The sequence below is a fragment of the Carassius gibelio genome, chromosome B3 (assembly GCF_023724105.1).
Source record: "Carassius gibelio isolate Cgi1373 ecotype wild population from Czech Republic chromosome B3, carGib1.2-hapl.c, whole genome shotgun sequence".
Classification (NCBI taxonomy): Eukaryota; Metazoa; Chordata; class Actinopteri; order Cypriniformes; family Cyprinidae; genus Carassius; species Carassius gibelio.
The window spans coordinates 11,398,358-11,423,040 of NC_068398.1; the positions used below are offsets into that span (position 1 = coordinate 11,398,358).

At 42.2% G+C, this 24,683-nt stretch overlaps 1 protein-coding gene across 3 annotated transcripts in view; it reads left to right on the plus strand.

Annotated features, from left to right (window-relative positions):
- LOC127953774 (noelin-2-like) overlaps positions 1-24,683 on the plus strand; it is a 73,588-nt gene that overhangs the window by 37,845 nt on the left and 11,060 nt on the right. The window contains exons 1-3 of one of the 3 annotated variants that reach the window (XM_052553059.1): positions 842-1,254; positions 3,596-3,625; positions 20,358-20,507. In XM_052553059.1, the coding sequence (XP_052409019.1) occupies positions 1,111-1,254; positions 3,596-3,625; positions 20,358-20,507 (324 nt within the window). In that variant the 5' untranslated portion in view covers positions 842-1,110. Of the gene's footprint in view, positions 1-841; positions 1,255-3,595; positions 3,626-20,357; positions 20,508-24,683 lie in introns of those variants that run through there. The other 2 variants (XM_052553060.1, XM_052553062.1) reach the window with 2 other exon arrangements.

Consider the following 24,683-nt stretch of genomic DNA (forward strand, 5'->3'; position numbering starts at 1 on the left):
TTGTGAGGAAAAACCTGAGGTAAATAACTAGTGAAGATCAAACAAGCTATTTAGGCTTTATAATGGAACAGGTTGTTTTTGTAAGTAAAGTGTGAAGAACTGTGACATTGTGCATACTTGGAACTACTTAAGGTTTGAACGACACAGTTCTCCAACAGTCCATCGCTCAAAGTTAAACAGCCTCCACGTAGCTCATCTGTTTAATTATGTGACTTATGTGGCTTCAGGCTGGAGATGATGGGAGAGAGCGAGAGTGGCCTGCATGGCTGGGCTGCTGATGGACTGCAGTCAGCTCTGGTTAGTGCCGAGCACCAGCTCCATGCCCATCCACATTCAGATGTCCCATTACTCTTTGATTAAGGGAGTGCCAGATGCACATGTGATTGATGAGCTGTCGGGGAAAGCCGCCGACTGGAACGCCTTATCCTCTTCCTCATTAGACACTCCAGTAGTACATCTCCTCTTCTTCTCGCACATACAAACAATACACCCATGGAGAGAGATCCTAATTTAGCTCGAACTGTGAGCCGCCTCTGTGCGGTTGTGAGGGAAGACAACCCCTTCAAACAGCGACGGCTTCAAACAGCTGATTGTTGCACAAAGATCTGGGGGTGTGCATCTCCCCTGCCTCTCTGATTTTTTGGTGCTCACAAAACAGAGGGATCAAGAGGCGAAGAGGAGCCAGAAGAGAGGGAGAAGAAAGAGGGATGGATGTGAAACAAGGCTGGAGAGAGGCAGGGGAGGGGAGGGAAGGGAGAGAAAGAGAGAGACAGATGCAGCCAATGCGCAGCGCGGCATCTTAAAAGAGCGAGAGAAGGGAGAGAGAGAGAGAGGAGAAGGGAGGGAGAGGGAGCAGAGGAGTGCGAGTCAGGCACTGGCAGTTGCTCTTTGGCTGAAGAATAATGTGTGTCGTGCATCGCTGTGATGCTGTCGGATCCAAGCAGCTGGTACGTGTGAGCTGGTTTTGAGACTCTCTTGTACACGTGCAGCCGATTGTCCCTTGGTTGGAGGAAGAGGGAGGTTCGTGTCCATTCTTGCGTACTGCATCTGGACCCCGGTGCCAGGGAGTGTGGGGGGGCACTAGGGCCAGGCGGCTGGCCGGGGGACGACATGAGCGTTCCGCTCCTGAAGATTGGCGCGGTGCTCAGCACCATGGCCATGGTCACCAACTGGATGTCCCAGACGCTGCCCTCGCTGGTGGGGCTCAACGGAACCACCATCTCCCGCGCAGGCACCTCGGAAAGGATCGTCAGTGTGCGTAACCCTCGGCTTTTCTACTCTTTCTGTCTGTTTATCTCTCGGTGTGTCTGTTTGCTCATGCGAATAAGCCAATAAGTCAGGACCTTATGTGTTAAAGAGTAGTTGCACTCCTCTGTGGTTGCAATCCTCAGAGATTTGCTAGACAGGCTTTTAGAGGGATTTTCAGGGTGAGAGGCAGCTAAATTGAATGCGTGTCTGGCTTTGGGGGTTGGTTACAGAGGAATTGATGGCTGCTGTGGGTGAATGATTCTCAGTGGGAGATGATAGACGAGGAAGTTATACCCGGTGAGATTCATGACTCCTGCGAGGACATCCTCACTTGGCAGGGGGAGAGGAGTTAAGTGCATCATGACTGATGTTCAGGTCAAATAGAGACAGGGAGGCAGGATTGTCTCCATGAGGCAGTGTCTCGTCTGCTGGAGATGATGCTCCTCCTGAGACATGAGGTTAGACTTTAATAGCATTTGATCCAACTCTTTTCTTCCAAAGAGGCACAATTTCTCTCTTTCCCACTCTCCATGCTCTGTTTTTAATCAAATCCACTGTACTTTTTCGTGAGAACTGTGCGCTAGGTTTCTGTCTTTAACAGAATTAAGTGCCTTGTGGCAGAGGGGCCGAGCCTTTGGCACTGTCAAAGCTGTCACATTTTTATAGTAAAACACCGGAAGACAAGAACAAAATCAAAGTACGACTCTAGAGCTAAGCACCTTGTTATATCTTCGAAGGCTGTTAAGTAAGCAATTGCTGAAATTTAAACCTTCACAATTCTGCCAGCATGCGAGTAATTCGATTGCCTGTGTGAGTGTGTATGCTTTTGTTGGGTATTGAAAAATGGGACCAGGTGTGAGTAGGTGGAGGAGGGTGGATAGAGAGTGAGATGTGATCCCTGTAATGTTTTCTGGATCATTAATGTTGAGAGACCATGGGGTATCTGCTGTGTAGTATCTGAGCATCTGCCCCTCAATAAAAGCTTTGCTTATGGCCAGGGACGACACTCCATCTGGATGAGAGAGGAGATGCTGTAGGGGTCGTTTGGGTCGGTCAGGATGCCTATGCTGATTTCCATCTGTCTTAGAAAGAGGAGTCTGCAGAAACTATCACAGCTTTGTCTTACTTGTTCACACTCACTCTGGAAGACTGTTACTACTCACCACAAGCTAAAAACTGTAGGAATGGATGTTCCTACTCTACACTCAACGCTAACACTGCTTCTTATGAAGCCTGATTATTCATCTACTTTAGACATCTGCTTGTGTGCACCCAATGATCACGCCATAAAATGGTCCACTGAGTATTATACTGTACATCCACATGCCAGTCACCAGAAGTTAAGCTTGGTATGTAGGTAAATGAGAGGAAGCCAAGCAGGAAATTCAGAATTGGCTCCTTTTCAATTAATGAATGTAAATTTAAATTGAATCAGAATAACAGGATGAGTAATTTACCGAACTGCAATTCTGTTAAATGAAGCAGTCTTTCATTCTGATCTTTCTACCTTCAAAACTTGACAAACTGTGCTTTATTAAAAATTATAGTCACGTGAACTTAAGGAATTTCAGTTCATTTTAATGTATACTTGTTTACAATCAAATTTGAACTGCAGTTGTACATCCTGCTTGCTATTTTGATTAAAATTTCATTCCAATTTGCGACAATTGGCATTTAAAAGCCATTTTCAATTCAGGGCTTAAAGCTACACAAATCGACAGCTCAGGTTAGGTGCAAGCTCCATGAATTTGATGATGCATGCATTCAATAGTTGCAAAGTGGAAACTACAGGAAAATGAGCCAAAATTGTTCAGGACATTTATTTATTTAGCTAAAGTGGCACCCATTGAAGCTCCGCTATCGGTAGTCATCATTACCCAAAACACATTAGCATTTGTGAACTCCCCTGTATCTCATTTCAAGCAATCACTTTAAAACATTGCCTCACTTCACCTCAGGAAAAAACCAAGGGGAAATTAGCATACGTAAAAAAAAAAAAAAAAACAATCTTCCCTGAAGCGAAGACTTTCGCTTTTAGATTTGAGGCATTAGACAGATGTTACTCTCATGCCGGGGACTAATTTATTCTCTGTGATAAGTGTGAACCCATCCAAAGCGATCTGGCTTTGTAAAGACTCCAAATCTAATCTCAAAAGCAGCTTGCTCTCAGTCAGAAAGAGAGATGCATCCCTCTGTTCTTGAGATGAGGTGATGATCATGTGAAATGAGCTGCAGGATGGAGGTGTGGTCTGTGAAGCAGAGTGACTGATGGACTCATAGCAGGCTGCAGGGAAGTCCTTTCTTCTCTAAAAAACGACTTGTCTTCCATGCTGCCTTGATGATCTAGGACCCACATGACTGTCCAGTCTACCGTCATGTCAGTGCTGCACGTTAAGTGTGCCATATTCCATCAGCTCTGAGCAACAATCAACCTGCGCTTCACTTGCTCTTTTTGCCCTCCTCAGTTCAGCTGCTAATTCATGTGAACTCGTCACGTGTAAAGATCATCCCTACACTTGGAGGTGAAGTGTGCAATTTCTCCGCTACTAGTCATACCAAACCGAATTTTAAAAATGCTTTCTCACTTTTCCCACTGCCTATTCTGTCCTACCCTAATTTTATCCCAATGTTCAAACAGGTAGTCTCACCCCTAATTAACGGAGCTGTTTAAACATGAAGCTGATGTCAAAGGGATGGTTCACTCAAAAATGAAAATTACCCCATATTTTTTTTCAGACAAATACATTCTGATTGATATTAAAATATGTCCTGTCTATTCCAAGCTTTATAATGGCAGTGAATGGGAATTGAGATTTTTGAAGCCTAAAAAAATGTGTTCATTCATAATAAAAGTCCTCCACATGGCTCCAGGGGGTTAACTCAATCCCCACCAAACATGGAATTTCCCATTATTCAGGAGACAACACTTCCCTGCCAAACACAGAATTTTGTGTTTGTGTTTTCACTGTTATACAATAGGTGGCGCTATTACGCATCTCTTGAATGAGAATAGAAATTATCATTTAGCCTTTTTCACACTTCTGTGTATCTGGCTTCCAGATTGGCGCTTGCAAGGTAAAGGGTTTTCCGATGACAACTGCGCTGTACTTAACAAGAATGAGTTTGAGAATTTAAGTCTTCTTATAAAAATGAGAGATCATGAAAATGCTTGAACTGCCAGTACTTTACTCTACAAAGCGCAAACATTTCAATTAACTTTTTGCGCCAGCTTGTGTGGCAGTTAGTAATTCAGTTAGTTTTGCCTTTCTCGCTGTGCATTATCACTCTCCACGTGAAATTTTTTTTGCCTATTTTATTATTCAAGTAATATTGTATTTTCTACTTGCTCTCCTTTGCATTATTAACTTGATAGTTTAAATGTACGTTGTATGAATTGACATGGGAAATAAATATTAAACAAAAGATGACTCAGACTCATGACTTTATTCCTATTTTATCAGATTATGTTGTTGTGTCGAGTTTAATATGCTTCAACCAGACATTGAATTGTTTAATGTAGTCTTAGAAAAATATGTGCATCTGGACATAAATGATGTCATTTTAAAGTAATTAATCATGTGGTGATTCGAGGGAAACTGAGATAATACTCTCAAATGTACCATAGATCAAGGACTATATAAAAAGGGAGAATAGAAACCATGTTGAGCATATTATCTCACTAGTCAGCAGTCTTAGTGGCCATACAAGTTACTAACAAGTAAAATGTTATTTCTTTTTAAAAAGGTTAATAAAGGCCTTCTGAAGAGATGTGTTTATAACTGTAACTGTCATACACAGATTCATTGATATTTTTCTTATGCAAGCTTCTTCAGAAAGCCTCTATTCACTTCCAGAGCCATGCAGAGTATACTTTTACGAGGGATGGATGAACTTTTTTTGGGTTTCAAAATCTCGACCCCAACACTTAGGATGGTTTGAAGGTGAGATACTCAAAAATGTGACAAAGCTACAATTTACTTGTTATTTAAGTTACACTTCACCAATAAGGATCAAAAACTCATGTAGGTAAATAAACTACCTTTACACATGCAGAGCAAGAGCAGCAGAGCTGTAGAGGCTGTAGAAGCAAGTAGACAGGAATGTCTTAATACCATAATGATTGCTGGGTAAAGATTTTGTTCCATGTATGCGTGTAGGCGAATGTGTGTGGCGAATACTGCTGGTTCAGGGGTGAGTCTGACACTAACTGTCTCCTCGATTATGAGAAATAAATGAGAGGCGAGTGAGAAGCTGTAGGACAATTTGCAAGAAAACGTGTAATGAACACAAACGCTTAACAAAGCCACATGCCCATGTGGCTGAAATCAGCCGCTGTTTCTCATTTCCATGGGACCAAAATATTAAAGGAACGTCATGGAAACCGATATGCATAAATAAGCACCAGAAACAACATTCTGCTAAACTCTACTGACTCTTTGGGAATTGGAAACATGGAGCTTTGGATTTTTTTATTTTTTTCGTTGAAGCGGCTCAGATGTGTCTGTTATGAAAGCACCAAAACACAGCTCTGCTCAGCTGTTGCTGCCCACCAGGGATCTCTAAATGAAAGTGAGGTTGAACAACTTTGGCTGCTGTCACCGTCACACACACCCACAGATGACAACGTTGAGATTTACAGCCTTAGAAGGGACATCTAATCAGACTCAGACTTCACGTTTATTTACTCTTTACAGGCTGATAGAAAAGGTCAAAGTGTTGAGGTCAAAGCCTCGTTAGCCCATGTTGGTAGATGCTGTTACCATCTGACTGTGAAAAGCACATTTCTCCATTTGCGGTCCTTAAAAATTAGCTGTGTATTTTGACTACAGTTATATTTCCAAGCACATATATTCATTTTAATAACGTCAGTGTTTGGCCAATGCACAATTATGATTTGGAGTGCTCTTAAAAGCATGAAACGGACCTTAAAATGTTTATTCTTTCCATTCTGATGCCTTTGAGTCACATCTCAGGACATTTTAATGAAAGTTTTGGGACTATGTTTGTTACTGTGGTGGATCAGCCAATCAGCTCTGGCATGACATCATTTTGCTGCAGCCCTAGAGACACTATGTACAGATCAAGAGATTCGCTTAAAATGTTATGTGGTTTAATAAGCTAAGATGGCAGAACAGCATCTGCCATTCAGATGAATTTAAATGCTAATGCCTAATATGTTTCTCAATGTAATATAAACCTCATGGTTCCACCTCAGAAAGGTGCTGATTAACAGGAAACTACTCTTGATGTCTTTGATGACAAGCTAAAGGACTGTGAGAAAGAAACCTTCACATGAATATTAATATTCCCGTAGTTAAAAAACTGTAAATCATGTTGATGCTATATCCCATCAGTCCCTTGAGTGGCACCTTTGCAGATATGAGGAACCAGGACCGTATTGGAGGGAAAGCTCTTCCAACATTTCAGTCAAATTATCAATACCATACTCAAAAATGCTAGCTGAATCCTTATTTTCAGAGGCAGAAGCAGGGCAGTCTTTAAGAGCGCCTGCAGGAAATTGAGCATCTAAATATTCTCAGAGGGCAAACATAGTAATATCTCGTCTGCTCTATTTTTTTTAGAGCTTAGAGAGGGGACAGTAGCAACTGTGTGTATGCAGGACATTCATGTTCATTTGCATCAGCATCTGTGCTTAACAAGAGTACTGGATATATTAAAGTTGTTCATGAGTGTTATGGAAGTATGCTATGATAGAAGAAGCGCTCCGAGCCATGGCAGAAGCTCGCATCCATGTTTTAGAGTAGAGACAGATGCCAATGTTGGGCTTCAGGGTAATATGTAATCACAAAGCTCCACTCCAAAGCCTTATGTTGATAAAAAAGAGAGACGAAGAGAGAATGGTAAAAAAAAAAAAAAAGGTCAGAAAAACGAAAACACACTAAAGGACATCTAAAGAGAAAAATAAGGCAATTTTCTCGCTCCTTGTTACTGTGGAAACCCGGGTTCACAGAGCGCCAATAAAGGTCTTTCTGTAGAAAACAACTCGTGGCCATCTCCCACACACTTTTTATGAAAGTTGTAATAGACTTCCCGTCACTTTCATGAAATGGAGCCTACAGATTTACGATCTTATTTACGCACAGACTACAGTGCCGAGCTCAGAGCTCGGTCTAATGAAAACCGCCCTAGGTTCAAACCCACATACGTCTCGGGGGCCAACAGGCCTCTGTAATTGGTTTATATTTTCCGTAATGTGTTAGTAGCGACCTCAAAGTAAAGGCCAGCCGGAGATCATGAGCAGAAGTGGCAACGGTGAGTGAGAGGAAGCCCAGAGAGGGGAGGTGACCCGAACTTCCTGCTCTCAATGCTTATTGATCAGCTTTCCTTTGTCGCAATTGGACGTCAATACCTGGGTGGTTCTCCACAGTAGGGAGTGTGTGGGATGTGTGTGACGGTTTCCAACCGAGCCAGGGCTGAAGATCAGACTGCAGGATCGAGGCTGGTAAAGGTCGAGCAGCGTGTGGGGCTCACAATGAGGGCTGGGCACGTAATGGAGCTGGTGTCAGGCTTTGGCAGCGGTTCGGCTGAGTAAGAAACTGCCACTCTAGGTCTGAAATTAGACCTCAGCATCTTCCCCCTCAGCAGCTCTCTGCTTTCACTTGGTGCTGTCACTCACTCTCTCTCTTTCTTTCTCTCTCATTCTCAGTTTTTTTTTTTTCGGTATTTCTATCCCTCCCGCTCTCACAAACACTAGCTGCGGCATCTTGTTATCTACTGCCCTCATACCAGGTTCTTTCCTCCTTTTGATCTGTTGTTCTGGATTTCTCGGTGAAGCTATCAGTGTGCTCTTCTCCATGCCTTTCACTTGACATTTTTGTGTTGGAGTACAAAGTGAGCTTGGGCCTGTGGGACATCAGTTTAGACTCTCAACTTGCCGATTATTCCTCTGTGGTGCCTAGGACACCATTCAGCCTTGATGTCATCCCTATTGGGTAAAATGTGCCAAATTGATTTCTGATCTCCCATCAGTCTTTGCTCTCAATGCTGCTCTTATCCTTGTAATGGCTCAGAGCTCAAAACAAATTTAGGCTCTCACATAGTGCTCTGACCAGGTACAACAAAACAGCTCTCCAGTGAAAATAAATCTTGCTGTTCAGTAAAAATACAGCACAATGTGACAAACAGGGCCTCAACTAATGGTTAGGTAATAATCTATTAATTGTTATTCTGTTTGATTGATTGGTTAATCAGAAAGATCCAAACGTTAGGATAAAACTAACTGTCTATCATTCTAAAGCAGAAGTTCACTTAAGATTCACTTAATTAAGAATCACTTAATTATAATTGAACAATTACTATGAGGAACACACTTATTGTCACGGTAGGAAATCCAGTGTTTCCTCCGTGTCATGTTTTGTTATTGTTTTTGTACTTACGTTGTCTCCATGTGCTCGTTTAGTTGATTGTCATCACCTGGGTGTTGATTGTCTCGCTCCAGCTGATCGTCATCATACCTCTGCTACTTATACTCACCTCGCTCTCTCTCTGTTGTCAGATCCTCTCTTATGTCTCCATGCACTAGCTGGATTACCGTCCTCCGCGTTTGTGTGCTGGTTTGGATTCGTGTTGTCGTCCGCGTGTCAGTGTTCCGGTCTGTTCCTGGTTCCAACCATTGACCACCTTCACCTGCACCGCTGACTTCACCATCCCGCTCTTCTCACGCCACCGTAGACCTTCCTTGCCATTGCCAACACTCTGGACACTCTTTATCAATAAACAACATCTGATTGCCTGCAATTGCTTCCTCCTCTTTTATCTGTCGTTACAGTAGGATCTGACCATCATGGAAGCAGCAGGCGATCGCTCCCCATCTCATCTCGAAGAATTTCTGCAACGAGCTGTGGGTCGTATGGATCGCCAAGACAAGGCGATAGATGAGATGGGTCGAGCCTTCCAAGCAATGGTGACGAAGGTGTCCGAGCTCGTTCTCCAGACGCAACAACAACAACAATCGTCACCCGCTGCGCCTCCCACGCCACCCACACCGCCGATCGTCTCCGGGGGGATTTCCCAGCCCGAACCACGCCTCCCCATCCCGGAGAAATATGCGGGTGAGCCAGAGTTCTGTCGATCATTTCTGTCTCATTGTTCTCTGCACTTCGCCCTGCAGCCCCGCACGTTCTACACCGAAGAAATGAAGGTGGCATTCGTCTTATCTCTACTTACGGGAAGGGCTGCCCTCTGGGGGACGGCGGTGTGGGAGAACCAAGACAGCTGCTGTGCCTCGTTCCACGCACTTTCGGAGGAGATGAGACGGGTCTTCGACCGCTCCGCCGCCGGGAGGGAAGCGGCTTGGCTTCTCACGGACCTACGTCAGGGGGAAAGGTCCGTTTCCGATTATTCGATTGAGTTCCGCACCCTGGCGGCGGAGTGTAAGTGGAACGAGCAGGCGCAGTGGGATCACTTCCTGCATGGGTTGGCTGACCGCATCCAACAGGAGATCCGCGCCGTCGAGCTCCCCACTTCTCTCAACAGTCTGATTGACCTAACCATCAGAGTGGAGAATCGACTCGATCAAGCCACCAGACGGAGGGGGAGAGCAGTTCTCGCGAACAGACCGGAGGCTCAGTATCAGCGCTCAGATGTTGCGGTCAGCCCACCGGGAGATCTTGAACCCATGCAGGTGGGGCGAGCTCGGCTCTCCCGGGAGGAGAGGATCAGGCGGAGATCCCTGGGACTATGTTTATACTGCGGCAGTCAAGAACATCACATCCAGCGTTGTCCGGTAAAAGGACCAAGCCCGATAGTAAGACGGAGGCTACTATCGGGTGGGATCTCTGCCAGAAAGACCTCATCTACATCGACACTCCTTCCGGTGAGTCTACGGTGGTCCACCCACGCACTCGAGCATCACGCCTTGTTGGATTCTGGGGCAGAGGGTAATTTCATGGACTTCCAGTTCGCTAGTAAGCTTAACATTCCTCTCACCTCCCTCAAACGCCCCATTGCACCCTTTGCTCTCAATGGACACAGACTACCAGTCATCACTCAGACCACCTTACCTGTTTCCCTCACCACATCTTGCAATCATACTGAGGAGATATCATTTTACATTACGGACTCACCTCAATCCCCCATCGTTCTCGGTCACACCTGGCTTCAGAAACACAACCCCAGCATCAATTGGCGCCTTGGATCTGTGGTTAGCTGGAGCGAGGAATGTCATTTGTCTTGTCTTTTGTCTGCTGGTGTTAATGTTTCTGAGTCTGTGTTTCAGGGGGAAGCAGTGGATTTGGCTAGCGTGCCCGCGGAGTACCACGACCTGAGGGAGGTGTTCAGTAAGTCTCGTGCTGATTCTCTTCCTCCTCATCGTCCCTATGACTGTGCGATAGAGTTATTGCCAGGTACTTCTCCGCCTAAGGGCAAGTTATATTCTTTGTCTGTTCCAGAGACGGCGGCCATGGAGAAATATATATCCAGTTCTCTAGCAACGGGGTTTATCCGCCCTTCCTCTTCTCCAGCGGGGGCGGGGTTCTTTTTTGTGGGAAAGAAGGACGGATCCTTGCGACCTTGCATTGACTACCGAGGGCTGAACAACATAACGGTAAAGAATACCTATCCTTTGCCGCTTATGTCTTCAGCTTTTGAGAGGTTGCAGGGAGCGTCCGTTTTCACTAAATTGGACTTACGTAATGCTTATCATTTGGTCCGCATCAGGGAGGGGGATGAGTGGAAGACTGCCTTTAACACCCCTAGAGGCCATTTTGAGTACTGCGTTATGCCGTTCGGGCTAACCAACTCGCCGGCAGTCTTTCAAGCACTCGTTAATGACGTGTTGCGAGACATGGTCGATCTGTTCATATATGTTTACCTGGATGACATATTGATTTTTTCTTCGTCTCTCCAGGAACACGTGCAACACGTACGACGAGTGCTTCTGCGGTTGCTAGAGAATGGATTGTTTGTCAAGGCGGAGAAATGCGTTTTTCATGCACAGTCTGTTTCTTTTCTAGGACACATCATTTCGACTGAGGGTGTTCGCATGGATCCTGAGAAGGTTAAGGCTGTGGTAAATTGGCCATCCCCAGAGTCTCGCAAGGCCCTGCAGAGATTTCTGGGGTTCGCCAATTTTTACCGGCGTTTCATTCGCAATTTCAGCCAACTAGCCGCTCCTCTGACCGCCTTGACCTCCCCTAGTTTGACGTTCAGGTGGTCAGACGCAGCTGAGGCTGCGTTTGCCAAACTGAAAAGCTGCTTTGTTTCAGCTCCCATTCTCGTCACCCCTGATCGCTCACGTCAATTCATAGTGGAGGTCGACGCGTCAGAGGTGGGGGTAGGAGCAGTGTTATCCCAACGCGCATCCTCAGACGGAAAGGTGCATCCGTGCGCGTATTATTCTCACCGTTTATCTCCTGCAGAAGTTAATTATGACATTGGCAATCGAGAGTTGTTGGCAGTCAAACTTGCACTGGAGGAATGGCGTCACTGGCTTGAGGGGTCGGGTGTACCTTTCATTGTATGGACGGACCATAAGAATCTCGAATACATTAGAACCGCCAAAAGACTTAACTCCAGGCAGGCTCGGTGGGCATTATTTTTCGGTCGTTTCGATTTTACACTTTCTTACCGGCCGGGTTCCAAAAACATCAAACCCGATGCTTTATCCCGTCTTTTTGAGCGTTCCGATCGTACTGCTACTCCCGAGCCCATTTTACCGGGGACCATCATTATCTCCGCGCTCAGGTGGGAGGTCGAATCGAAGGTGTTGACCGCCTTAGAAGGGGTAACGCCCCCGGCTCGTTGCCCACCGAACCGATTGTTTGTGCCGGAGAGGTTACGGTCAGACGTTCTCCAGTGGGGTCATTGTTCCAGTGTTGCTTGTCACCCAGGGGTTAGTAGAACTAGATTTCTGGTCAAGCAACGATTTTGGTGGCCTGGTATGGCTCGTGACGTCCACGATTTCGTCTTGGCTTGTTCAGTTTGCGCTATTGGTAAGACTTCCAATCGACCTCCAGATGGGTTACTCTTACCGCTGTCTGTCCCTTCAAGACCCTGGTCCCACATTTCGCTAGATTTTATCACCGCCCTCCCGCCCTCTAAAGGCAATACGGTGATTTTAACCGTAGTGGACCGGTTCTCGAAGGCGACTCATTTTATTCCCTTGCCCAAATTACCTTCAGCCAAGGAAACAGCGGTAGCTGTCATTGACCACGTCTTCCGCATACATGGCCTCCCGACAGACGTGGTTTCTGACAGGGGTCCCCAATTTGTGTCCAAATTTTGGCGAGAATTTTGTAAATTGTTAGGAGCGACTGTTAGTCTTTCTTCCGGGTTCCATCCCCAGAGCAATGGTCAAACCGAACGAGCCAATCAGGATGTCGAGAGGGTTTTGCGATGTTTGGTTTCCAATAATCCTTCGTCCTGGTGTCAGCAACTCTCAGTTGTGGAGTACGCACACAATTCTTTGCCAGTGTCATCTACGGGCATGTCTCCATTTAAGTGTAGTTTAGGGTACCAACCACCTAATTTTGTCAGTACGGAATCCGAGGTTTCGGTCCCCTCCGCACACGCATTAGTCCAGAGGTGTCACCGCACCTGGACCAGAGCTCGCAGAGCTCTGCTCCAGGCTAGGTCGCGCACCAAGGCTAAGGCCGATCGCCACCGGTCGAAGCCTCCCCGTTACGTCGTCGGTCAAAGAGTGTGGCTTTCTACCCAGAATATTCCTATGCGGTCCGTTTCTAACAAACTTGCTCCCAAATTTATTGGCCCGTTTTCTATTACCAAGATCATTAATCCGGTTACCGTGCGTCTTAGCCTTCCTCCGGCGTACAGGAGGATTCATCCCGTGTTCCACGTCTCCAAAATTAAATCGGTGATTTCTTCCCGTCTTAATCCGCCTGCTCCGGTTCCCCCCCCGCCTCGTCTCGTTAATGGGGAAACCACCTATTTGGTTAATCGTATTCTGGACTCTAGACGGAGGGGACGCGGTTTTCAGTACTTGGTGGATTGGGAAGGTTACGGTCCGGAGGAGAGGAGCTGGGTTCCTGCTCGGGACATATTGGATCACCACCTTATAGATGATTACAATCTACAGGTAAAGCAGGCTGGGAACGTCAGGTGACGTCCTAGGGGAGAGGGTACTGTCACGGTAGGAAATCCAGTGTTTCCTCCGTGTCATGTTTTGTTATTGTTTTTGTACTTACGTTGTCTCCATGTGCTCGTTTAGTTGATTGTCATCACCTGGGTGTTGATTGTCTCGCTCCAGCTGATCGTCATCATACCTCTGCTACTTATACTCACCTCGCTCTCTCTCTGTTGTCAGATCCTCTCTTATGTCTCCATGCACTAGCTGGATTACCGTCCTCCGCGTTTGTGTGCTGGTTTGGATTCGTGTTGTCGTCCGCGTGTCAGTGTTCCGGTCTGTTCCTGGTTCCAACCATTGACCACCTTCACCTGCACCGCTGACTTCACCATCCCGCTCTTCTCACGCCACCGTAGACCTTCCTTGCCATTGCCAACACTCTGGACACTCTTTATCAATAAACAACATCTGATTGCCTGCAATTGCTTCCTCCTCTTTTATCTGTCGTTACACTTATTTACTCATCAGAACATCCAATTGTAATTATATTCAATGTAGAGTGCATTACAGTAGTCCCTTTACTGTGTCAACTCTTAAGAAAATTGAATAAACTTATATAATTTCTATTAATAAATATTTAAGCACAATGTATATTGTGGTCTGGTTAGTTTGCTTATGAAGCAGTTAAAGTGGACATAACACACACAATTTCACCCAATCTCATGTTAGCCTTGAGTACCTACAGAGTAGTAGTGCATCTTTCCTATCTCCGAAGAGTTTGAATCATGACCGGGATCTTTTATGGCAGGAACAGCTCCATCATTCAGTATCAAACAATATGCAAATCCAGTGCCGAAATGGGCTGAATAAAATATTCGTCACCAAAATGACAGGAAGAAATAAACACTTGCCAAACTCTGTTTGTGCCCCGGAAAATTAAACTGCATTCACTGTTCACATAACGTTAGGTTCTTTGGGAAGCTGAACAAAGTTATATTTCCCTTACATCCAAAAACACACTGCTTTAGAGACATCTATCTTGAGCGAGTCCTGTGCAGCGCTGCCGATGATGTTGATGGGCATGCTCTCACTCTGGGGTGCGTTTCCCAAACACAACTATGGTCACAAGTTCCTCTGTTACAAGCAGAGTCAAATAACATGTTGATGTGTGTGTCTGTGGACAATTCTGAGAGAAATGCCCATACAAGAAATCCTGTCCTTCATGATGTCATGAAGGTCCATGCTCGAAAAAAAAAAAAAAAAAAAAAAAAAAATATATATATATATATATATATATATATATATATATATATATATATATATATATATATATATATATATATATATATATATGAACCTGGAAGGAGTGCATAAAATACAGAATTTCTCCGTCATATCTCCAAATCGTTTTTTGAAACATTGGCCAATTCAACTCTTTAACTTTGTAGATTACACTGAAACATTCTCATGTTTTGTATTGAAGAGGGAAGAGGGGATCTTAGGCTTAGATTGTGCAGTTTTTCTTTAGCAGCTCAGTCTTTGTCCTCCATTATTTTCCAGATGCATTTTGTCCATAGAAATGGATTTTTTCTTTTATATAGCTGTATAGTGACATGATTGATTGAATGTTTTCCTTGCATGTTACGCAGACATGCAATTATTTTTATTTTCAGCTGATAATTACAATTGATAATTGATTTTATCAATGCATTACAAAATCCCCAAAAAGAGTTGTGCATTGGTTATCGTGACACGTCACATATTCAAGTCAGAAACAACACAGAAGTAGTTTCTGTTGAAACTAACAGTTAACCCAACTATCTGAATTCTGACTACTCATTTTTATTACTTATGCATAGCATAAATATGCTATATTGCATGATGTATTATGCATATTATAGATTAGTATATAAACATATTATGTATATAATAGATTTGTGTTTCCACCATGTTTCAAACTGAAATGCAACCCTCAATTTCAAAACCCAGCCACTCGTGTATCATCTGGAATTCCGAGTTTCCCACCCGTAAATGGGACTTGCACGGTCATTCATGTGCACGAAACTTGTAATTACGATATTTCAGACTACACTTGAAGAGCTGTCAGCCACATAATTGCTGTCAGCCATGATTAATTTATTCCACAAGTGACTGAATCCTTTAATAGAGGTGAAAGTGAGTCATGTGATTAAACATGGCCGCCCCCTTGAGGTGACCCTCTTAATGTAGAACAAAACTACTTATATTAGGCATTTTCTCATGTAAGTGTATATGATTTTTAACTAGCTCCTATTAATTTCCTTCTGTACAACTATTTAAATGAGGAAAAAATGAGTATCCGGGGATTTTGGACCAATGTGATTTGACTGCAGACAGGGTCTTCCCTGCTCAATGCGACAGAGATAGAAACCAAGCAGCTGACAAAATGTCTTGCTCATCACTTACCATGACCCCGGCAGGTTAGGACAACAACTAAAATGAAGATAGAAGGCGTACCATATTTTGCCTTCTGCTTTATCGTGTCGCACCTGGTTAAGATACACAACATATGATCAGCAACTCATTCACTAGCTCGTCTTCTTAAATGCCAGCAAACAGACTGCGCACTACTGACAGAGTAATCTGATCATTTGCAGGCTGTTAAATGTAAATGAGAAGTAAAAAAAAACAAGCGCACGCGGCTACACTCACCCTGCCGTTTACGGATGGCAGCTCAACCATTACTAATTAAACCTTGGCTCATTTCATCTGACCTGTTTGTTCATAAATAACTGGCCTATTCCATAACACGCAGCCTAATACAGTACAGATGCTGGATAAGAAGATCTGAATAAGGACAAGATGCTACACCCATCTGTGAGTGAAATGGTGTGTGTGTGTGTGTGTGTGTGTGTGTGTGTGCCCCCTGTTCTCTACTCTGCCATTAGCAGTAGATGAGAGGAAATTACAGCAGAATGAATTGGTGGGTGGTAATGAGTCCAGGGGTGATTCTAATCAGTTCTTAAATTAAAACTCAACATTTATGCAACATTAATGAACAGAAAGCATATTTATGTGAAAGCACAGCTCCCCATTGGCCTCCCGGCTCATATCTTCCACCCGTCGGATGTACACACGTGCCTAACCGATGTTTAACATGTGAGGTGCATGTACTGCACCGATGATTGATGAAGGGGCTGCAGGCAGCAGATTGGGGTATAGATTGAGCCAGAGCTCAACGGTAACCATATCTGACGTGCTCAGACACTAAGTCGCAAGTCTGTCGTGACGGGAATGAGACTGATGAAGAAATGTTAGGGTGGTAATACACTCGAAGAGCGCATTCTTTCAGGCCAGGGCGAGACACGCTTGGGCTAGTTTCACATCGGCTACGAGTGGTCAACAGAGCGGGCCGTGTCTCAGAGACTAACCGGCAGACCTGTCTGTGTTCATCTCACGGAGAAGGCTGGATTTCTGTATCGGCTCACCTGGGAAAATACCATCCAGCAGTTTCAGCGAGTGTTTGATGATAGTGACACGAAGCACAGAAAATCTCTGCTAATGGAAGTGGAGACCCTGCTAGGTTTGACAGCCGCTGAATTCCGGACTGGACAGGAAAATGGCCATTTATAACAGTATGTGGCATTCTTATGCAAATCAATGTGTACTGTACAAGCAAGAGGTTAGATGAACAGAAGGAACGAGGCTAATGACTTTGAGCTAGAGCAAACTTTTCAAATCTAAATGTGTGACCACTGGGAACCATGTATGTGTGTGTGTGTTTGTGTGTGTGTTGAGCATCAGCAGTTGTATGTGTGTCTGCCTCTCATGCCTTCAGGCTATGCAAGCACCTTAACCGGAGTGAGAGGGGAGACTTTATGTGTGTCGTAATCTACTGGGTCAAAAAAAAAAACGAACGAACGAAATTTGGAGTTTGGTGCATTTTTAGACCTTTAATTTTCAATATCATTTCATCGTGTTGACATTGTGTTTTGTTTTGCTTCTTTTGAGAGAGAGAGAGAGAGAAAGCTAGGTTGTTAATGCCAGTGTTAGGTAGCCAATGCTACCTAAACGAAAATGTGCTCCAGGGGAGAGACAGAGATGGAGAATAAATTGGAGAAACGGATACCAAGAGAGAAATGTTCTCAAGGCAGGATTAATCAAAACAACAATCAATGTTTTGCCTGCATCTTCAAATTCAACAAACTGATCAAATTGAAAAGACAAGCGCCATTAGATGGTTCAAATGAATTGCAGCTTCACAACGAATGAAAACAGACCTTCAAAGGGATCAAAATTGTGCACATTCCTTGACTAATAAAGAATTCAAGTCGAATGAAACTCAACTGACAGTCAAAATGCTAAAAAAAATCGGGAAGGCTTGATGGAAGCAGAGTTGTTTTTTAAGGGAGCATAGCGCTTCCATTAGAGACAAGCAGAGGATGAAACATGGCTGTTTTCCAAAATAAAAATCACTTAAAGTTGTTTTTCCTCAAACAAAATCTCTGTGATGCTTACAGAAAAACTCATCAGAGAAACTCATAAAATTATAAAACTGCACTTCAATATAAATGGCAGAAAAACATATAAATTATCAAGTAGAATTGTTTTTTATTAGCATAATAATTGTTTGTTTTTTGTTTTGATTTCACAATTTCACAACAACATGTCATCATTCATAAAGCCGTAAATTGTTCCGTCAAAACGAAAAACATGCAACAATGAATGCAAGTCACTCCAGACATAACAGTACGATTTTCTAAGCTGCTTCGAAACGGTGTGCATTGTGTAAAGAGGTATACAAACAAATTTGACTTGAATAACATCCATTGTGATCATTTGTGTTTGTGAAACCTGTATTCTTTATTGCCTCTGCACCTAAATTTGCAAATCGATTCCTTTTGATTTTGTGAAATTACATTTGCCTGGCAGGCTAATAAAGCATTATTGAGTTGAATTGCCGTAATTTGAATTACATTGAGTGAGCGAGAGATTGCTCAGGGACGAACAGAGCTGAAAGATACAGGAAAAAGGGACAAATGAGAATGATAGGAAGGTGAGAAGAGGACAGACTATGGAGGAAAAGGAGTGATGTGGAAGGAGTGAAAAAGGGAAGGAGACAGAAAGAGGGCAGAGAATGGCAGGGATTGGCAGGAGTGACAGGATGTGACCGTGAGCTCATGGGGTGGCTGCTTTACTCTCCAATCACATAGTCTCTCTGTCCACTCGCCCATTTAATCTGATCGGGGAAGTGTGGGGAGAGAGAGGGTGAAGCGTGAGAGTGAAAAACACAGAAGAGGGTAGGAGAGAATGAAAACAGGAAGGTTAGAGCAGAAGGAGACATTTTATTGCTGCTCCTTTTTCTTGTAAATGCTATTTATCTTTAATGACATCCTCGTGTTCTTTTCCAAACTGGCTTTATTCTTCATTTACTCTTAAAGGATAGTCTCTAAAACATAGAGCTGCTCAATAATGGCTAAACAGTTAATAACAAATAAATCTAATTATTAATCATGATTTTTCTTTTTTATAATTTTCACATATGCACAAGTCAAGAGAATGTCAGCTTGCATGTTTTGCTCGCAGATTTATTCACAACAAACCATGTGAAAGAAAACCGACCATTACACATTTATTTGAGCAGAATATCTCAATACAGATTGCTAAACTCCAAATTGTTTACCGGTGATTTTAGCTCATCTGGGCTTTTTCTGTAAAGTAGAGTGAGCATGTGCACATGGTTTGGGAAGATTACGTAGACAGAAAGCAAAAAATGCATCGATTTATGGAAAAAGCTCTGATTGAAATCTGGCAACCACAACCATGAAAGCCTGTGGAGGCTTGTTACCAATGCAAGATAACACAAATGGCAAATTATAATATAGGGTAACACTTTAGTATAGGGTCCAATTCACACTAATAACTAGTTGCTTATTAGCATGTCTATAATGAACATATTGGGTGTTTATTAGTGCTTATAAATTGCATATAATGCATGACATTCATAATCCTACACAATAACCTAAACTTAACAACTACTTTATGAACTATTAATAAGCAGCAAATAAGGGGTTAATTGAGGCAAAAGTCATAGTTAATGGTTAGTTAATAGTGAGAATTGGACCCTAAAATAAAGTGTGACGAAATATAGTTCTCAGGATAAATATCCAGTGGGCAAATGTTGCAGATGATTATGCTTAAGAGAAGCAGAAATTGTATTGTGCAGCCACAGTAAAACCTGAAATCACCAGCATCATAAACATACCTAATTGTGTTCTCTACAACTTAAGCTCAATCAAAGGCATTTGTGTAAATGATGATTAGCACAATCATTTATTTCCATTTGTCCTTCCTGGGCTACAGAGAGGCACTTATTGTCAGAATACAATAAAATATTCTATTAAATAGCTAGAAGAGATAAACAATGATTAGTTTAAAAATTTATTTCTAATTGTGTATTTCCACTTTTACAACTTTGTTGTCAAGCCAACACCATAAACCCAACTGTAAAAATGATTTAAACAGCTTTACAGCTCAATTAATACACATTCTTTACAGAAGAATTCATGTAAGTGCCTTTAAATTTTTGTGGTTTGCCAAAATTTACCCATTTACTTTAAATAAATATTTAAATAAAATCTCTATTACCTCTTTTATGAAAGGTTAATATTCAATATTACTCCACAAATGTTAAGTTTAAATTGTTTCTATACTATTAATGAAGAAGCAGGAAGGTTTGTGTGAGTTTTAGTGTGGAAAGAAACCACTATAGAAGTCAATGGAAAGTCTCCACTATGATAAAAAGCAAACATCTCTCTGTGTGTTTGTGTGTGTGTGTGTGTGTGAGTGTGTGTGTGTATTTGAGTCTATGCATTGTTTCAAGACATCCATCTCCTGACTCCACCCCCAATGAAAAAGCAGCATTATCGATCCGAAGCAGCTCTATTTCCTCCAAGTGTCTAAGCTTATCAAAACATCCTCCTCTCACAGATGCCACATTCTATTCTGCTCATGCATTTTGCTCTGTCTCTCCATGCACCTTCTGCTATCTCTCTTTTTACATCTCTCCATGTCTTTTTCTATGCAGGCCCTGTATCCGAGCCCAGAGGAGGGCTGGCAGATCTACAGCTCGGCACAGGACGCAGATGGGAAATGTATCTGCACAGTTGTGGCTCCAGCACAGAACATGTGTAATCGAGACCCACGCAGCAGACAGCTCCGTCAGCTTATGGAGAAGGTGACATTCGTCTCTTACATGCACAATAACCTAAAGGACACACACTTGTCAAGAGCAAATCCTAGTTGAGTAATATTTTGTACATATATTTCGCAGCCATTAAACATGGATCCCAAACATTGCATAATACTGTTCCCCATTAGAGAAAGTTTGTGGAAGTACATGATGCAAACAACCGGCTAAAAGAGGACGCGTCCTAAATACTGCTGTGAAATTGGATTCATTCTGCTGAGCCGTTAGGATTTTTTTTTTTGTGCTAATCGTGCTCATTAGACTAAGACCAGGCAAAGAACAACTGAAAAAAACTGTAAAGTACATCCTAAATCAGGAAATGGAGCACTCAATGCACAGGGCTTTACTAAAAGCCTCAGATTCACACATAAAGCCTGTTCGAGAGTATGAAAATTAGCCTCTACATGTGAGCAAATGATGACAGAATGTCTTTCAAAGTCTGTGTCATACATTTCTTTCATCTGTGGAACACAAAAGACTCTATTAAACCTGAATGACCACATTCTGACTTGGTGTGAAGTAAAAAGGAAAGAGATGGAAAGCCCTGTTAAAAAGACTATTAGATCAGCAAGCATTTCCATGCTGGTTCAGACTGGATTTTGCTGGCAAGTGGTGGTTTTATGCCGGTCTGTTTTGTGAAACTCAACCTTGTTAGCATAGCTGATGGAGCTGGTCAACCACTGGCAGTATCCAACACACAATATAACCTTGTTCTTTTCCATATGTAGTGAGGGACAGAATTTGAAATGTAAATAAAAAAGAAATCAAGAAGTGAGAGAGAGAGAGAGAGAGAGAGAGAGATGTTTTGCTCTAGAGAAACGACTAGGTATTGAGTCTGCTGATATGCACAGTTCAATCGATTGGCAGTTAAATGCAGAGTGTCGGCATAAATAGAGTGTTAGACTCTGAGATAGTTGACTGGCCCCCATTTCCTCCTTCCTCACCAAGCCCTCAGTGGTTTCCAGCCTCATCTGTGAACAGCAGCCCATTAAGAACCGCACGTCCCCATCAGCATCATGCTCAATGAATCAGAGAGAGCATTGGAATCACACTACAATGAGAAGCAGCTGTTTGACTAGCTAATGAGCACAGCTGATGGTCACAGAAGCAGAGATGAAGAGAGAAGCAGAGAAATAGAGACTGAAATTAAAGCAGTTTGGAGAGGGATTCCTGAAAAGACAAATTTGGGACTCCAGACAGAGTGAGTCAATAAGGCACAAGACTCAGTCACAGTCACACTTTGTTCGTCTTCAGAACACAATTTAAGATATTTTGGATGAAAGCTGGGAGGATTGAGAAAGTCCCATAGACTGGTCAAGGTCCAGAAAAGTATGAAAAGCATCGTCAGAACAGTCTATCTGCCATCAGTGGTTCAAAAACAAAAATAACGACTTTATTGAACAATTACTTTGTGAACAGTCTCTCGTACAAAAAATATTCTTGTCATACTTTTTCTGGACCTTGACAGTGTTATTTTCTTGGCAGTCTATGGGACAGTCTCAAGCCTCCCCAGTTTTCACCCAAAATATTTTCAATTGTGTTCAGAAGATGAACAAAGATTTTTTCAGGTTTGGAACAACATGTGGGTAAATGATTAACAAAATTTTTTTTTGCTAATTTGGATAGCTTCAAAGGCGATTTTCTCAGTATTTAGATTTTTTTGCACCCTCAAATTCCTGAATTTCAAATAGTTGAAATACTTCACTAAAATATTTGGCAGGGGAAAAAATACTCCTTATAAAAAAAAAAAAAAAAAAAAAAATTTATATATTAGTACAGGTGCTGGTCATATAATTACAATATAATCAAAAAGTTGATTTATTTCACTAATTCCATTCAAAAAGTGAAACTTGTATATTATATTCGTTCATTACACATAGACTGATCTATTTCAAATGTTTATTTATTTTAATTTTGATGATTATAACTGACAACTAAGGAAAATCCCAAATTCAATATCTCAGAAAATTAGAATATAACTTAAGACCAATACAAAGAAAGTAGGGGTGCGCAATAAATATCGTCTGATAATTAATGCGCATCTCGTCATTAAAGCCAGTTCTCTAATCAGTGGTAAATTCCATAAGTTGCGTGATTTCACATAGAGCGGCTGTTACTACAGGTAGCCGTTGTGTTAACTGACTAGCTGCGCAAATAAACACTGATAATGAACGTGCTTGAATTACTGCAGCAATGCGGCATGGCATGGAGTCGATCATTCTTTGGCACAAATCAGGTGTTATGAGAGCCCAGTTTGCTCTTATAGTGGCCTTCAGCTCTTCTGCATTCTTGGGTCTGGCATATCGCATCTTCCTCTTCACAATACCCCATAGATTTTCTTTGGCGTTAAGGTCAGGTGAGTTTGCTGGTCAATTAAGAACAGGGATACCATGGTCCTTAAACCAGGTACTGGAAGCTTTGGCACAGTGTGCAGGTGCCAAGTCCAGTTGGAAAATGAAATCTGCATCTCTCATCTCTTCCTCCAGACTCTGATATCCAAAGGAAATGCAAAATGTACTTTCATCCGAGAACATAACTTTGGACCACTTAGCAGCAGTCCTTTTTGAGGCGAGATGCTTCTGACGCTGTCTGTTGTTCAAGAGTGGCTTTACACAAGGAAAGCGACAGCTGAAACCCATGTCTTGTATACGTCTGTGTGTAGTGGTTCTTGAAGCACTGACTCCAGCTGCAGTCCACTCTTTGTGAATCTCCCCCACATTTTTGAATGGATTTTGTTTCACAATCCTCTCCAGGGTGTGGTTATCCCTATTGCTTATACACTTTTTTTCTACCACATTTTTTCCTTCCCTTCGCCTCTCTATTAATGTGCTTGGACACAGAGCTCTGTGAACAGCCAGCCTCTTTTGCAATGACCTTTTGTGTCTTGCCCTCCCTGTGCAAGGTGTCAATGGTCGTCTTTTGGACAACTTTCAAGTCAGCAGTCTTCCCCCATGATTGTGTGGCCTACAGAACTAGACTGAGAGACAATTTAAAGGCTTTGCAGGTGTTTTGAGTTAATTAGCTGATTATAGTGTGGCACCAGGTGTCTTCAATATTGAACCTTTTCACAATATTCAAATTTTCTGAGATACTGAATTTGGGAATTTGAATTTTTAAGTTATAAACATCAAAATTAAAAGAAATAAACATGTGAAATATATCAGTCTGTGTGTAATGAATGAATATAATATACAAGTTTCACTTTTTGAATGGAATTAGTGAAATCAACTTTTTGATGATATTCTAATTATATGACCAGCACCTCTATATTTTTCAAAGCTTTGTCTGGATATTCAACCACGGGTTAAGAAAAATTGACACTTAAGACTGGTTTTGTGGTCCAGGGTCACGAACGTCAACTTACATGGTTGGTTAACCCACTTGTCCAGATGTCATTAATGTTTGAAATTTGTCACCATGTTTGTTTTGAGAGAGAATAATGGATCAATCTGTTTATTATACAAAGGGATTAGTGGTTGACAGTTTTGTACACCACTGACCTCACTGTAATACTATCATTCTGTTTTATTATCATCAATTGTATCAAGTCACATTGGATAAATGCGTCTGCTAAATTACTAAATTTTAATGTAATACTATATGGACAGAAACAGTTGACATTTCCGCAATTTATCATAAATTACATTATATTAAATTAAAATTTTGAGAGTTAAATTTTTTATGGACTTTCCGTTTATACCCCACACAAACTATCTTAAAGGGATAGTTCATCCAAAACTTTATAATTCACTCACCACCATGTTGCCCCAAACTATTTCTTATGAAATACGTTAAAGAAGGATTTTTGAAGAATTTTTCAACATAAAGAGGTTGCATGAAATGAATACATTTGACTCAGTTGTTATATTGTCTTCTGAAGTGATACAATCTCTTTGTTTGAGAAACAGATTTGAAATGTAATCACTCTCAAAACAAATCACAGCATCAGTTGATGTAAATGTTTACACAAACTAAAGTGTAACTTCAACTAACATCAAGGTTTAACAGTTCTTAATGTCATGTGACCAAGATACTTGATGTTTGCATTGCTATATTTGATGTTATCTGCATATATGTAATGTACATTGACCAATGTTTTGATTTGATTTGAGAGTGAATAAAGAATCAGCTGGTTTTCAGAATGACTGTTGTCCTTTTTAGAGT